General features: G+C 38.0%; 1 protein-coding gene across 1 annotated transcript in view; it reads left to right on the forward strand.

Moving 5' to 3' along the window:
* The window catches only part of dner (delta/notch-like EGF repeat containing), a 54,955-nt gene extending 37,402 nt beyond the window's left edge, over window positions 1–17,553 (forward strand). Inside the window, exons 8-13 of the mRNA XM_051656014.1 lie at window positions 152–382; window positions 4,447–4,569; window positions 10,006–10,119; window positions 10,592–10,723; window positions 13,448–13,694; window positions 14,152–17,553. Of these exons, the coding sequence (XP_051511974.1) occupies window positions 152–382; window positions 4,447–4,569; window positions 10,006–10,119; window positions 10,592–10,723; window positions 13,448–13,694; window positions 14,152–14,263 (959 nt within the window). The 3' untranslated portion in view covers window positions 14,264–17,553. The remainder of the gene's footprint in view (window positions 1–151; window positions 383–4,446; window positions 4,570–10,005; window positions 10,120–10,591; window positions 10,724–13,447; window positions 13,695–14,151) is intronic.
* Window positions 17,554–17,833: the final 280 nt, after the last annotated feature.

Below are 17,833 nucleotides of genomic sequence, written 5' to 3' on the forward strand. Positions count from 1 at the left end.
TTCTAGTGTGACATACATATCAGTGATTGCTTTTAGTTTACCTGGCTGAAAATTAGAAACAATGTAATGTTAAATGTGTTTGCAAAATATTTTTATATAGTAGAGGATGTCATAGTCTGTCTGTCTTTCATTCTGTCCTTCTCTCTCTTAGGCTATCAAGGTGCCATGTGTGAGCAGAAGATTGATCCCTGTGCTTCAGGGCCATGCCACAACAATGCCAGCTGCTTTCCACAGGGCGCTGGTTTAGAATTCAGCTGCACCTGTCCTGCAGGTTTCACTGGACCCACCTGTGGCCAGCTGGTGGACTTCTGCGCCCTCAACCCATGTGCTCACGGCATCTGCCGCAGCGTCGGTACCAGCTATAGGTGCCTGTGTGTGCCAGGTGAGAATAGGAGTGTGTTTATGTGTGTTTGTGTTTTGAGTTTTAGATTCAGATGTACTTTTAGTTTGATGGACCAGCGTAGTTTACTACCAAAAAATGCAGCATGATCTTTCTGGTTTAGCTGGTTAACCAAGGATGTCATGCTGGTTAAACTAGTTAAGAAGCCTGGCATCAGCATCCAAAACACAGCACATGCTGTCATCAACACTGATCTTTTCAACGGGGTGCTCAGAGCCGTGACTTTATCCCTTCAGCTCATACACCCCGCTCACATCCCTCCAACTCTGTCTGGTTGTCATGGCAGCTGCCTCCTGTGTATTGCGTGCTGAGACATTATTGTCTGTGAAGTGTGACTGCAGCAGCTGTGTCTATCCACTGACATCAGCCCACTCTGATAAGAGGAGTCAGATGGGATCACTGCATTCTCCACTGGGATTGTAAATGATGTTCAGCGTGATTGCAGTATGAAGACGGCTTCTGAAAACAACTGCTCCTTCCACTGGGATTTGTGTACTTAGCACATTCACTAAGATGTGAAGATGTGTAATGATACTCAGCAAAACAAATTAGCAAATTATTTGTTTGCAGCATTCAGGGTCTTCAGAATATTGATTAGCGGTGTTTGCTAAGTTTGTAGCCAGACCTTTTATTAAACAGAAAAACTCTGGTCCCTTCTGCCCTACAAAGGCAAAATGCAGTAACTACACCATTACTGATAATGGCTTTGAAGTTAATTGGTTTTAGCATGGACTTTGTCACGACTGCATTTGCCACACTCCATTTTCTTTGAGTCTGGGCATAGTTGAGCCAAACCCACCTGTCACTGGTTAGATTATAGTCTAAAGCCGAAAGTATACTTCAGTCAGACGCGTATGAGTACAGGATGCGTGACGCAAATTTCACATCAGCAGAGTGCTTGAGGACTAAACGCGTGCAATTTTTCAAACCACATGTACGCTGAACAAGCAGAATACACATGCGTCTGGAATTATTTGCACTAATTAGTGGGTCCACAAGGTGGCAACACTCACAATTGTGCCTTTGCTGTCATAAAGAAGAACTAGAAGAAGATATTCACAGCTAAACATCATTAGATGAAGGTAGTAACAACATCATTGGATGTCAGCAGTCACATCACCCTTTAGCTCTAGACTGGTTACCCATTGAAGCTTAGCAGGGTTCAGCCTGGGCTGCGTTTCCCAAAAGTATTGGAAGCTTAAGTTGATCATAGAGACCATTGGCGCCAATGATGCTTTTGGGAAACATAGCCCTGGTCAGTACCTGGATGGGATACCTCTTGGAGAAAACTAAGGATGCTGCTGGAAGAGGTGTTAGTGAGGCCAGCAGGGGTGCTCACCCTGCGATCTGTGTGGGTCCTAATGCCCCAGTATAGTGACGGGGATGCTACACTCTAAAAAGGCACCGTCTTTTGGATTAGACGTTAAACCGAGGTCCTGACTCTCTGTGGTCATAATAAATCCCACGGCACTTCTCATAAAAGAGTAAGGGTGTCATCCCGGTGTCCTGGCCAAATTCCCCCCATTGGCCCTTATCAATCATGACCTCCTAATAATCCCCATCCATTAATTGTCTCTATTTCTCTGTTCTCTTCTCTCCACCAATAGCTGGTGTGTGGTGAGCGTATTGGCGCACTATATCTCCCGTCACATTATCCAGATGGATGCTGCACACTGATGGTGGTTGAGGAGAACCCCTTGTTCACTATGTGAAGCGCCAGAGTGTAGCGTCAGAAAAACGCTATACAAGTGTAACATTCATTCATTCATTCATTCATACATTCATTCAACAGTGGATGTGTACATCAAGAATGCGTGTGTGAGGAGGTCAGGAGATACCTGCATTTGTATAACTTGAGTCTGAAGGAATATAAAGACAGAGCGGGATTCGATCCAGCATGAGCTGGCATGGGAGGCGGGCGTGCAAACAAGGAGGTTAAAGGCTACAGCCTCTAGTGTCAGTTGCTAGTGCGCCTCTTTGGCTAGAAGAGTGAGGTTTACACATACCACACAGCTATCATGTACCAGCTGGCTCTTGTTACACTCACCCCCCTAAACCTCACTCCTATCCGGGTCACGGCACCACTGCATCCGGTCCTGCTCAACCTGCTCCGAGCAGAATTCGAACCGGCATCAGCCACCATGAGAGGCGGGCTTGCTAATGAAGAGGCTAAAGGCTACGTTCTCTAGTGTCAGTCACTAGTGCACCTCTTGAGGCCAGGAGAGTGAGGTTTACACATACCACACAGCTATCATGTACCAGCTGGCTCCCCTAACACATGTCAACCACCTATATGCATGCACAGTCATATGAAGTATACTTTGAAAGGCTAGCATTTAACTGTACACAGACGCTAAGCATTTGGGTCAAAATTGCAGTATACTTTATGCTTAAGAGACCAGATTTTTGGTCATAACTGGTTTTTGACCAAAAACAAATAAATTAGTTACTGTGTTTTGTCTTTGCGGGACATTGTACTAGAATCTGGCCAAGAACCGCCTGCTTACATAGGAAGGGACGGTCTGACTGACATGTAAAGCAACCATTTACAGTTTGTTTTATTTTTACATACAATTTAGATGTGGGTTGATCTGAGGACAAGAAAAAAAATTTTTTTTTGTGTAAACAGAAAATTTGTGTATAGACTCTGTAATCAGAATCTCTGCCTGTCCAAAGAAATAAGTTGCAGTTATTTCACAGAAATAAAGAAAAAATGTCCACAGTTTGAAACCACTATTTTCAGTATGCTTATGTCATTTATTTCAAAGCATACGGTTTTGGAGAGCATTTTCGAAAGCCTCCATTTTGATGCCACTAACCTGGCGAAACCTGTGATTTTTTTTTTTTATCCTCAAATGTGCTTGTTGTATCAACCTGGTACCAGGAATATGACAATTATAGTGGGCTTTTAACTTGGGCCAGTAAGGAAGCACCAAGTAACCACCTATAAAGGCTCTGGCAACCACCCAGAACACACTAGCAACCTCAAACAATAAAATGAAGATATCAAATACTTCTCTATAAGCAGTCATTTTGCACTGAACGTGTTATTCTGTGCTGTTATTTCACAGTTGAATTTTTTTATGTATACACATTACAAATACTTGAAGTTATCTATGGATCAATAGATACACAAACACTCACACAATCATGAAATATATATATTTTTTTTTTCATAGTCATCTCTGTTGATCTCAGTTGGCTCACATCTCTTATCATTCCTTTCATTCTGTGCTTGTGTTTGTTTGTTTTTTTTTTGTTTGTTTTTTTTGTTTGAAAAACCCAAACAAGACTAAACACTGCTCTCTAGTGGAAAAAATGCAGAAAGCGCTGATCTTTGTCATTTTTTCCATGTTAAAATACTTTCTCCTATCCCAGCATAATATCTAAAAGTATACAATATATTGTATCTTAGTGGGCTATTTGTTGGTTGATTTACCTGAGAAAGTGTTAATTCAGCATCTGTGACACGTTCAAAACATCTCTGTGTTTTAAGGTGTACTCAGTATTTTTTTTCCTCATTAAAAAGTTATTAAAAGTTTTACACAAATTAATTCTAAGTACTTTTTTTTTTTTTTTACAATCATGTACACTCACATGAAATGAAGACTCTAGTCATATCAGTAGCCTAATAAAAGCTGTCTTGTTCTCGTGGATCATGTCTGACTAAACAGTGAATTTACACAAAGGCAGTGGTGACCCGAAAACTATTGCTTTTGCTTTATGCTACATCCATGGTACTAGGTATAAGTTAAAGGCCATTAATTGCCATAATGGCCAATGCAAAATGAAAACTGCTGAGTACACCTTTAAGCGGTTCGACATAGTAACAACATTGACTCATCCAATGGCAGAAGTTTGGTACAGAGTGAGTTTCAAAACTGTCATTATTTTTGCAATTCCATTTGGTGCCACTAGTGGCACAGAATTTTCTGGCTGAGCCTTTTAAATAATACATAAATAAATTCAATCTTCTCTTCTCTTCTCTTCTCTTCTCTTCTCTTCTCTTCTCTTCTCTTCTCTTCTCTTCTCTTCTCTTCTCTTAGGTTATCATGGTCTGTACTGTGAAGAGGAGTATAATGAATGTTTGTCGGCTCCTTGTCAAAACTATGCCACATGCAGAGACCTTATCAATGCCTATGAGTGCATCTGCACCCCACAGTTCACAGGTACGTTCTCCAGGACTGTCCTTGCAATTATTGGACAACTGGTGTACAGTCAGTTTTGGTTAAAGCTGTACTACGAAACAATTTGCTCACTAGCGACATCTGTGGTTGAAACTTAAAATTGCAAGCAATTTGCGGAAGAACACCTTAAATGAGTTGTATTTCGGCACTGCTCTTCTGCGTGGATGAATCTCATGATTTGAGCTTACATGGACATCGCCTGTGTTGATCATGAGTGGAAGATATTCAGAGCTGGAGATATTTGTACTATTTGGGGCCCAAGCACTGAAAGTGCAGAGACCCTATTGTTCTTCTAAGGATTATTATTATTATTATTATTATTATTATTATTATTGTTATTATTATTAGGGCCCAAGCACTGAAAGTGTGGAGACCCTTTTGTTCTTCTAAGGATTATTATTATTATTATGGCCCAATCACTGAAAGTGCGGAGACCCTATTGTTCTTCTAAGGATTATTAAGCCCAAGCAGTGAAAGTGTGGAGGCCCTAATGCTCTTCTAAGGATTATTATTATTATTATTTATATTATTATCATCATTATTATTAGGGCCAAAGCACTGAAAGTGTGGAGGCCCTACTGTTCTTCTAGTAGTGTCTGTAGCGTCTGTAGCATTTCCTTAAAGATGTGCATGTTCAGGGGGCTCTGTAGCACATCGCTTTTGAGCTCCAGTGACCAAACTTTGCACATATATAGAGCTCATCAAGCTGGACAACTTTCGCACTGACAGTCATAAGCTCCGCCCAACAGGAAGTTGGCCATTTTGGATTGTTTGAAAAATGCATGCTCTGAAATTTGAAATACTCCTCCTAGGGGGGGTTATGTTACAAGTACCAAATGTGGGCAACATCATGGCAAGACATTGACGATGCTAAATTGCGAACAGATTTTTGATATATTGAACAGTGTTGCCATGGCGACACGATAAAGTAATATAAAAAAATGGGACACAGGAAGTGTCTCATATTTTCTGCCTACATCATGTGATTTACATAAAAATTGAGCCATATATTTGGCCTTGTGGGCTGATCACATTGATGTGGCTATTGTGGGTCAGGGTCGTAGCACCACCAACTGGCGGGAAGGAAATGTGGCACATTTAACAGACTTTGAAATATCCCTCTTATGTTTACCTGAATTGTTTCACATTTTTTTTTAGAATAATGTCAAGACAATGCAGATTTAAAATTCTGAAGGGATTCTTAATATCTTAAATAGTGTTGCCATGGCAACTCATTAAATGTCATTATTCCTCTTAATGTATATTCACATGTTTTTGAGGTACTTGGCATGCTTGAATTTTCATGATATTTTGCACACACATCAGAGTTGTCAGCCATTAGGCCTGGGCATGTCTGGGGAGCTCTGTAATGCCACCATTTGACAAAAGTTGTGGGGTCAGTTTCTTCTACGGTAACCAAACTTGCTACATATATTGTTCTCATCAAGCCTAACAACTTTCAAAATTACGGTCATTAGCTCCACCCAACAGGATGTTGGCTATTTTGGATTGAATGGGTATTTTTTTGAAAATTGCAGGCCCTGAACTTTTGAATACTCCTCCTAGGGGATTCATGTGAGTGGCACCAAACTTAGGCAATATTATGCAAAGACATTCTTTAGAATAATGTCAAGACACTGCTGAAGCAGTCACAACATATCCAAATGCACAGCTGCCGTTTGTATCATCTTCATAGTAACAGTGTAAGCGTCTCCTCCACATTGTGTGTTCACTATCAAAATCTTTCTTTTGTGATCGTAATGAATGTGATGGAATATAGTGTGTCAGAAGGTCAATTAAGTACTATGGAGCTGACCATTCAAAGCATTGTATGTAGTTAACAGAATTTTAAAATTAATACGAAATTTAACAGGTAGCCAATGTAACAATGATAAAATTGGGCTAATATGATCATATTGCTTAGTTCTAGTCAGCACTCTGGCAGCTGCATTTTGAACCAATTTAAGTTTATTTATTGAACTTGCTGGACATCCTCCCTGTAATGCATTACAATATTCTAGTCTTGAGGCCATGAATGCATCTCTGCTAATTTGGAGAATTGTGGATTTTTGTTGGGTTTAGAAGAAATATAAAGTTGGGTATCGTCGGCATAACAGTGGAAACTTATTCCATGATTCCTGATAATATCTCCCAGGGGAAGCATGTATTAGGAGAAAAGCAGACCTCCTAAAACTGATCCCTTGACACTCAATACTTAACTTTTATTTGATTCGACAATTCCTCGTTTACATATACAATGTGGTAGCGGTCTGATAAATAGGACCTAAACCATGCTAATGCAAGTCCACTAATGCCAACATTATTCTCCATCCTATTCAAGAGAATGTCATGATCTGTTGTGTCAAAGGCAGCACTAAGATCTAAAAGCACTAGAAGAGAAATGCAGCTGTGATCAGATGATAAGAGTCTTTTTTTGTAACTCTGATAATTGCAGTCTCTGTACTGTGATGGGGTCTAAATCCAGACTGCAATTGTTCATATATTCCATTTCTCTTTAGAAATGAACATAGTTGGGAGGACAGTAGGGCTGCCCCCGATCAAAGATTTTCATAGTCGACTAGTAGGCATTAATTTAAGCCATTAGTCGATTAGTCACAGGTTTATGATATTAATTTAATTACTTAAATATATTTTTAAGGGAGGCATCAGAAAATGTTTTGAGTTCCAGGGCTGAGAAAGAATGTTATAAGTAACTGTGGCAGCGGCAGCGTGGTGCAAGCGCCCTTACCGCTTTGTCTCTCTCCGGACAGATGCTTGACCACGCCCCCGCTGCCACAGTAACATTGCTAACACTGTTCTACATAATGAGCCTTTAAAATATACATTTTACAAGTGCACACATGAAGCGAGCTGCAGCGACACCACAAAAGCGGTAATGATCCTGAATGTGTCGGAAAAACCATCAGGTAGACTGTCTGAACATTTTGTTAATTTATAGAGAGAAATGCACATTAGGTTTGTGCCGATAGTTGATGAACTCAGGAATCGACGATTGTCAGAGTGATCGCCAATAGCTGATGCCTTTGACAATGTCAAGACGATATTTGGCTCGTTTTCCCATGTATTAAATAATTACTATTATTAGGCTATTATTATTATCAAATTAATATTACAAATAATTTGCCCGTAGACACACAGACACGCGCTTGAAGAAACACTTTATTATATTATTAACAACAGATGACAGAAAAGCCGTCTATGCGCATGTATGTTTATACGGAGGTGTGCAGTCTTGTGGAACATGCGCATGTAAAAGGTTCTCACTCTTTCTTTATTTCTGTCTTCTGATTTTCTTTTAATTATTTATTTTTTTTTTTTTGCAAGAAAAGTATCATCTATGAGTGCTGCAAATGACCTCAGACATCTCAGCTCAGGTGGTGCTTTGAGTTCAGTTTGTTTTATTTCCACAGAGCAGTTCATTGTGACCACAACTCTGCAGCCTATACATCTGTGATTAAAACATAAAATAATACAAAAACACGTTCACCTCGAACCATGATTTATAGTTCAGTGATTATTATCATCATTATAATTATTATTTTTACATTTATAATTGTTTTTATGTCTTCATTTGTGTAAGTAATTTTCTGCCTTCATGTTTTGATGGATACTTGCCTGACGGTAAATGGAAAGGTGTATATATATATATATATATATTATCATTTTATCACTTTATTATTTTAATTGCTTTTTTATTTCGTTTGGAGTGCAATTTAAATTTAGAAATTTATTTGATTTAATTTTTCGTTTTTTAAATAAATTAATTACATTTTCAATGCAAAATCACTAAAGCAAGATATAATGGGTCACGGTCATAGGGCCTCTAGCTGGCAACAATAGATGTTCAAGGGTATTCCAAAACTTGCCATAATTACACATTTATTTCATTTGCCACACACATCAAAGTTGTTAACCATTATGTCTGAGCCGAAAGTAAGACATGGTGTCTTGTTTACTCAACCATGTGTTCATCATGCATTGTTTTCCGAAAGCCACTGGGTGGAAATGGACCTATGGTGCTTGGGCCCGTAATCGCTGCTTGCAGCTATATTTTTAAGTTGATATTATGTTAATTTATTAAACATTTAAAACCAAAATATTACTTACTTTGATAATGATAAACAACACTTGTATTTACATATTTTGAATGAATTTTTAAATAATTTTACACTTACAGTGCTTTTCTGACAACACTCAAAGTGCTTTTACTTTTTTTTTTTTTTTTTAGAACAGGGGCCTCTCCTCAACCACCACCAGTTACCAGTATATTTTAATATAATTACTGTGATAATATAAATATAAGTGTTTTATCTACTTTTAATGTTTGTATTGTACTACACTTATCAATTTAAGAGGTCAAACTCATGATATGACTGATATTAGTTCATCGGAAGACTTCATTATATTATATTATATTGTACAGCCTCAGTTGATAAAGCAAGTAAAACCGTAATACTACAATAGTAAGTCTATGCACTGGATACAATAACACTGTAAACTAAAAACATAAAACGAGGATTTAATAATGATGGGGATGAAAAATATTTAATTAAGCATGAAAATATTATGAAGAAATGTAAAAATATATATAATACATTTAATTAATAATTTATTTAGGAGTAAAGTTATATTAGATAGATGGTTACACACTAAACAAATTAATATGTACATTACTGTGCTGTGAAATTGGTACATTTAAAGCAACTTGAGATGATTATACATTGTAAATAGACAGACTATCTGCTAAAAGGACAATAAGTGATAGCTTGTGCATTTCTGCGACTTGGGCAAAAGAAAGGAGAAAACAGTGGCACACACTCTTAGGGATCCTGGAAACTACAGCAATGTTAGAAAATACTTAGAAGTCATGAATGTTAATAAACATGCTGCAATAACTTCACCAGACAAAGTAGATACATTGTGATAGGTTAACAACACACGAGTATTTCAATTCATATGAGCATGACAAGCAATATAAGCTTCAACAACCCTACCAGACAACGTACCAAAGCATTATAGCAAGTAAAGAATTTCGCCAAACAGTTAACAGATAAACATCTATCCAGACTGCACCGATGCTGTTCTGAACTGTGTTACAGTGACTGACTGAGCTGAACAGCGTAGTTTCCCCAGCCAGAACACATGACAGCCAGTACTTCTTTTCTGTTTTTACAGATATGACGTAAGGATGAATGACATAAGCGGACCCGACAGCTAAAAATACAATCAATTTTTTATGTACTCAATCAATAATGGCATTTTGTTCATTTTTAACCAAAAAAAAAAAAAAAAAAAAATATATATATATATAGATATGTTCTGTAATGCTGCTTTAAAAAATGCATTATTATTATTTTAACATGTTTAATGTGATATTGATGTGGTTTGGTTTTTCAGGGAAGCACTGTGAGATATATAAGGATCCCTGTCTGAAGCTGAGGTGCCAGAATGATGCACACTGTGAAAGTGGAGGCAGAAACGCATCCTGTGTGTGTCCACCAGGATACATGGGTGAATATCTGTGTTTGTTTTCAGAATAACATACACATATCTGCATTATGCAGGATGACCTACTACATTTGCCAAAATGCAGTTTAAAGGATTAAGTGCATTTTTAATCATTTTAGTCAGATGTATTTACATTGTGATTGGCAAAGAATTAAGAAATTTACACAAATTGTTTGTCAAAATGCAAAACAACCATTTTTATTTCTGATATGATAACTGGATGCCACTAAGGCAACATACTGTAGGTGGTAATGAGACAACAGTGTTGTATACTACTGTTTAAACATGTAGCATTGCATATTTCAGACTGTTTCATGCACTATTTTTATAAATAGTGGAAAGAATACAGTTTATACTGCCCAGTATGTAATTAGCAGAATGCTAGTATTTCATTTTGTCCACTAAGGGAGTCGGTGGTACTAGGATTACAGTAATTCTGTATTGTCTTACAAGACACCTTTTTGACTTTTTGTAGGCGAGAACTGTGAGGTGGATGTGAATGAGTGTGAAAGTAATCCCTGTCACCATGGTGGCACCTGCATTGACCAATCAAATGGCTACACCTGTCACTGCCCACCTGGCTGGGTCGGCGGAAGCTGTGAGATCCGTGAGTTCACCTTTTTCTTCTGAACTACAGTGGGGTTCAAAATCCACATTGAAAATCTGGGATTGCAAATCTAATCAAAACTGTAATTAAACCGATTTTTTTTAGGATTTTGACAAATATTAAATAGTAAAGATTCTGTAGTATTTCTAGGTTATCAGTAAAGTAAGCTAATTTGTTATATTACCTTTATAATGCTTGTACAAAAGGTCAGATTTTCTTGTTACAACTGAAATGCACAAGATGCTTTTTGGAACGTTTTCAAATCATACTGGAAGATCGAAGATCAACAGGTTTTGGGGTCAATGCTAGATTGAGTGCATGCTGCCACTAAATCAAAAGGAGGACATACTAAATACTAAGAAAATATGAAATTCATGTTTTGTGAAGGAGTGATTAAAAACACATATACATAAATAAAAAGGGGAATAAAGTGCCTATGGTATCCTCTGCCAGAGGCAGTTCAAAATCCATTGAGAAAGATCCAAGGGTGTGGGGCCCAGTGCTTTTGTGATGGGCTTGGTTGCCCTATCATGCATGCTCAGGGGGAGAGAGTGCCGTCCTCTGAGGAGTGACATGCTGCTGCCTTTTAGGGTGGCTGTGACGCTGTGCCAATAGCCTCCTATGTACCTCATAACGCACTGCCAGCTCACACCATTACAGTTCCCTTCCTCTCACTACATGCTGCTGTCAGGAGTCTGATGATAGGAGAGCAAGGGAGACGGTGACGTGCTGTGTGAGGAGGCGAAGCAATTCTGACACTCTGAAATAACTCACCTTTGAGAGCTTTTGAAGAACACCCCACCATGTTTGTCTTTGCTAGCAGACACTTGGTCTAAATCTGTTAATAGTGTTTCAGCAGCTAGACAGCTTTTGCAATGTAGATAAATGAACTAGATTTCTTAACAAAATGTGAGTAAAATTTCCCAGTGCAAAACACTCTGCCGCCATGCTAGGATATTTTGGTTGGTTGCAAAGGTGTTGTTATATTGTTCTATCGTGTTCTGAGTGGTTGTTATCACATAGCTGGTTGCTAAAGCATTGCTTTGTGGTTGCTAGGGTGTTATGGGTGATTGTTAGTTGGTCAAAACACAGGGGCCTTCTGCACGTAACTCGTCCCACACTGTTTGTGCTAAGGAATGATACCTCAAATCGTCTTGTAGAGAAAAGATGTTTAATTGCTTTTCTTAGTGATCAGATGTAGGTTTTCTTCTGGAAGATGAAAGACATATTAAATAAATCCCAGTTACTTACAGTGAAGGAGAATCTGACCCACATCTGAACACCAGTCATGGAGACTTTAAATGGGCTCTTTTAACTTGGGTAACAACCTAGTAACACCCTAGCAACCACCCAGAAAACCCTTGCAACCATGTAGCAACTGTCAAGTTTTGTGGAGGAAATGGCAGGACTCAAATGCAGAGTAGCGATATGGGCTTTTATTAGTACAAAAAATATAACAAAAACTACCCTGAAGGCGAAAAACACAGTCTAGGGAAACAAACAAGATGACGGGCTGGGCTGGAGCAGGGCTGAAACAGAAAAACAGGAACAACAACAGGAACCGTCTGACAGAAGCCTAACCGGGAAACATCCACAATGAACTGGCACCAGACAGAGCACAAAGGGAGAAATCAAGTGGGTAACAAGGAAAAAACTAGGAGGGCAGTTGAAAACAATCAACTAATAATCAGACAGATAACAAGGCAAACAAGAGGGCGGGTATCACTGAAGACAAGACAGACACGAATGCACAAGGAAATGAGAAAATACAAAACCAAGTGCATTCACATATCACGAGACTCTGGCCACAGAGTAAATAAACCAAACCAATCGAAGTGGCTGAATCCAGACACAAGACATAAAACAGACATGGAACATGTATATGTCAGGGCTCTGCCACAAAGGGGAAAAACCCAAACTAAGCGCAGAACCCTGACAGCAATACCTTAGCAACCACACAGAACATCCTAGCAATTCCCTAACCCACCTACAGGTAGAAACCCCCAGCAACCATGTAACAACACCCTAGCAACCATATAACAACACAATAAGAATCATACAGAAGATCTTAGCAACCACACAGCATCATCCTAGCAACCATCCAGAAATCTTAGCAATGCCCTAGCAACCACCCAGAAAACCCTTACAACCATGTGGCAACACCCTAACAACCACACATAACATCCTAGCAATGCCCTAATCCACCAACAGGTAGAAACCCCCAGCAACCATTTAATAACACCCTAGCAACACAAAACAACAACATAGAAGACCGAAGCAACCAGATAGAAACATCCTAGTAACCACCCAGAAAACCCTTGCAACCATGTAGCAACACATTAGCAACCACATAGCATCACAATAATAATCTCACAAAAGACCTTAGCAACCACACTGCAACATCCCAGAACATAGCAATGCCCTAGCAACCAACTGGAACCTCCTGGCCACCCCATAGCAACATAGTAATAACCACACAGGAGACCTTAGCAACCACATACAGTTGCAACATCCTAGCAAACACCCAAAAAAATCCTAGCATTGTGGTGGCGAGTTTTGCACGAACATGCCCCAATTACTGTGTATTTTATTTTGCCCACTTGGTTCTTTATTCTCACTATCTTTCTTTAATTTTCTTCAACCTAAATAATACTCTATATTCACTACTATTCTAAAACATGCTTTCTCTCTCTCTCTCGCTCTCTCTCTCTCTCTCTCTCTCAGATCTGCAGTGGAAGATGGCTCAGCCTGTGGACTCACTGACTAACATGCCGCGTCACTCTTTGTACATAATTATCGGTGCTCTGTGCGTTGCGTTTGTCCTGATGCTGATCATCCTCATCGTTGGCATCTGTCGCATCAGCCGTATTGAGTACCAGGGCTCGTCCCGTCACGCCTACCAGGAGTTTTACAACTGCCGCAGTATTGACAGTGATTTTAGTAATGCTATCGCCTCCATTCGCCATGCAAGGTACACCGTATTCCTATGCATCTGTTGAACATACAGTATATTTACTTGTTTTTGGAGGCTGTAATTTGTTACACTTATTAAAGGAATAGGTTACCCAAAAGTTAAAATGTTGTTATCATTTACTCACTCTCATGTAATTCCAATCCCTTATGACTTACTTTCTTCCATGGAACACAAAAGGAGATATTTTGGAGAATGTTCACCCCAATAGCATAGCCAGAAAATTACTTTTGATGGGCCTCAATAAAATGGGTGGGCAAAATTTCTACAGCTCATTAATTGCTAATTGCATATCTTGTGACACGGCAAGTTTGAAATCATACAGGTTTGGAACAACATGGGAGTGAGTAAATGATGACAGAATTTCTATTTTTGGGTACACTGTCTATTTACGCAAGCATGAAAGTCTTGCAGGAAATTAGACTTTAGTTTCTGTGTGTGGATGTGTGTGTTACAGGTTTGGGAAGAAATCTAGACCAGCAATGTATGATGCAACTCCCATCAGCTATGAAGATTACAGCCCAGATGACAAGCCCCTGGTCGCACTCATTAAAACAAAAGATTTGTGAAGCAATACATCTGCACACTCACACATGTACACCACACATACTGTACACACAGTCACTGTTCCAGCCTTTGTAACGAGCCAGTCATTCAGTATTAATTTCCAAGTAATAGGTTAAAAGATTAACAAACCATAAAGAAACTTTTGAATTTGTCTTATTTTACCACTGTAACCCATAAAGATTTTAATTCATATCAAGCACTTGGAGTGCTGCAAACAATTAGTGTTAAATGGGTCAGTCACGGACAAATGTGCTTTGTTTGCAGATGCAAACATTTTGTGGAATGTGAGTAGACGAATAAGCTACATTTTAAAATATGTGTTTGAGGGGGTATTTAACCAGACCTCCCTCCATCTAGACTCTGATTACAAATATGATAGCAGCAAACTGTAGAATTAGAAATAATAGAGCTCTCTACATAGTACACTTATACTGTAACTTTACAAAGAAAAGAAAACTAAGAAAAACAAAAGATAAGATGACGTAGGTTGCCTTAACTGGTGCATGGATAGGATCAATGGTTTCGGCATTACTCTGTAACCATATGTACATTGTTGGTTGCTGTTTCTTTCTTATTATTCATTGCAGTCTATTTTGTGTCGTTATCTTGGTGGTAGCAAAGTCTTGAGATACCACTGCTATTGTGAGGGTAGCACAAAAAAGTGCTTTTAAAAGTTATATTAAATGGTGTCATTTCACTCCATAAGTAATAAAACAGACATCCTGATCTATATTTCATATTGTTTTATTGAACTTCACCCAAAAATGAAAATTCTCTCATCATTTACTAACCCTCATGCCATCCCAGATGTGTATGACTTTCTTTCTTCTACTGAACACAAAGATTTTTAGAAGAATATCTTAGCACTGTTGTTCCATACAATGCAAGTGAATGATGACCAAATTGAATGATGACCAAAAAACAAAAAAAACAAAAACAAAGGGAGCATAAAAGTAATCCATAAGACTCCAGTGGTGTAATCCATGTCTTCTAAAACTATCCAATCGATTTGTGGTGAGAACAGACCAAAATAAAACTCCCTTTTCAGTATAAATCTTGACATCAACAGTCTCCTTAGCGATCAGGACTTTAAGCTCAATCACTCTTCCTAGTGCCATCTAAGAAAGGAGTTACACTTTGGTCTGTTCTCACCCAAAACCAATTAAATCGCTTCAGAAGACATGGATTTAACCACTGTAAAAGTATGGATCAATTTTATAATGCATTTATGTGTTTTCTAATTTCTATTTTTTTTTTACTTTAAAGTTTTGGTCACTATTCACTTGCATTGTGTGGACCTACAGAGCTGAAATATTCTTCTAAAAATCTTTGTTTGCGTTCAGCAGATGAAATAAAGTCATACACATCTGGGATGGCAGGGTGAGTAAATTATGAGAGATTTTTCATTTTTGTGTGAACTAATTCTTTAAAGGGATAGTTCACCCCAAAAAATAAAATTTTGTCATTATTAACTCACCTTCATGTTGTTAAAAAAACCATATGACTTTCTTCTGTGGAACACAAACAGAGATGTTAGGCTGAGTATCATAGGAAGTGACTCAGTCTTATTCACCATTCAAATTCATTATATGGAAAAAAGATACAATGAAAGTGAATGATGACTGAGGCTATCATTTTGCCTAACATCTACTTTTGTCTTTCATGGAAGAAAGTCCTACAGGTTTGGAACAACATGTGGTTGTATAAAAAACAAATTGTGTGAACTATCCCTTTAACTGAAGAAGACATCTATGTTCTAGTACATCTGCAAAGCTCCTTCAAAAATTGCTAAATAAATTACCTCAGAAGGACAAAAGAAGTATCTCAAAACAAAGCAAAAACTAAGCATTAAGCATATGAAAATACATGTAAATTACTATGTAAGAATTTCACAATGGATGAGAAGCAGGGAAAATTCAAAAATTAAAGTTTCAGATGAAAAAAAAAATTTAAACGGGGGCACTGAAAAAACAAGAAATTTTGGAACTTCTCATGTAATCTGTGTGATATGTTTATTAGCGCTGAGATGGGTTTAAAAATAGCATCCAAGAATGAGCTTGCCTTCCTCATTAATCTCTATTCAGACATTAGTGAGCTCATGGTAAGAGTATTGCAAGAAGTGCGGTGTCTCAGCCAGGCCTTGCAGTCTGGGTTAAGGCCCAGGTGTATTTCTACCGTGTGCTTCTGGTGTTCCTGCAGTGGGTTCCAACTCTCTCTTGCTGTTTTTTTCTCTTTATGTGCGTCTGGCTGGAGTGGTACTCATAAGATGTTTTCATTCTCCCCATTTACTATCTATCTCCCTATATTTCCTCCATATCTGCTCTTACTGATTGTATTGCTCTGGTTATCCTCTTGCTTAGTATAGACAGGTAAGAGTTTCCCCTTGCAACTAATCTGAGACCAGTTTTTGCTGTTTGCCTTTTTCAATGCCTGAAATAAAAGGAATAGTTCACCCAAAAGAGAAATGTGAAAATGTTATCACCATTTAGGTCCTGCTCACCCTCCAAACCATTTAAAACCTGCTTTATTATTGTAGCAGCTTTTTTTATACAATGGAATTGATTGGTCATTAAATAGGGCAAAAAAGCACTATAAAAGTAGACCATGCACATCTTATGAAGCCATACAATAGTTTTATATGAGGAACAGACTGAAATGTAAGCTATTTGCAGAACATCTGCCCCTCAGCTGTAGCTCTCAAATCTCATTTGTGCTTGAGCACTTTCAAAATTAGCGCAACAAAATGTATTGTGCCATGTTTGATGTTTGTAAAACAACATTGGTTCTCACGTGATTAGTGAACATTCACAACATGTTTGAATTGAATACAGTCATACATTCCTATAAACTTCATTGTATGGAGAGAAAAAAAGCAGCTTGGACATTTTCAAAAAGTCCTATTTTAGTGTTCCATAGGAGAAAGAAAATCATTTGGGTGAGGAACAACATGAGGGTGAGTAAATAATAACAGAATTTGTACTTTTGGATGAACTATTTCTTTAAGGCTTTGGGTGTTAAAAACTGGTCCAGGATTAGTTCCTAAGGGAAGCTTCTATCCAAAGCACTGTTTTTGTTAGATTAAAAATTACACCCAATTGGTTATACAGTACAGTATACAGTATGATGTACTAATAAAAGTTAACGTGAAAGCCTGAAGCCTCTATATTTCTTGCAGGTTTTCAGTATGTATATGATTAAAATATTCTTTTGATTCTAAATGAACCTAGAGATATAATCAACTTTAAAACTACAAATCACAAATGTTACTCTGAATTAAATCTAAATTAATCTTGGTGGTACTGTATGTTGTGGCTATGTGCATGTGTTGAAAAATATATTTATTTTTAGATAAACAAGGACTATTCTCTAAATTTGTATCACAGAGAACAAGATGTTTTGGAAGATACCACACATATCAGTACTGTTTTTGTGTTTTTAAGCCAAAAAAAAAAAAAAAAAAAGAAGAAAAAAAAAAACAGATGGTAAGTCTCTCACTCTTTCTCTTACAAATACATATTTTATCTCTATTATAAACACACACACATACACAACAATAAACTCATAACCCACTT

The sequence above is a fragment of the Myxocyprinus asiaticus genome, chromosome 26 (assembly GCF_019703515.2).
Source record: "Myxocyprinus asiaticus isolate MX2 ecotype Aquarium Trade chromosome 26, UBuf_Myxa_2, whole genome shotgun sequence".
NCBI classification, from domain to species: Eukaryota; Metazoa; Chordata; class Actinopteri; order Cypriniformes; family Catostomidae; genus Myxocyprinus; species Myxocyprinus asiaticus.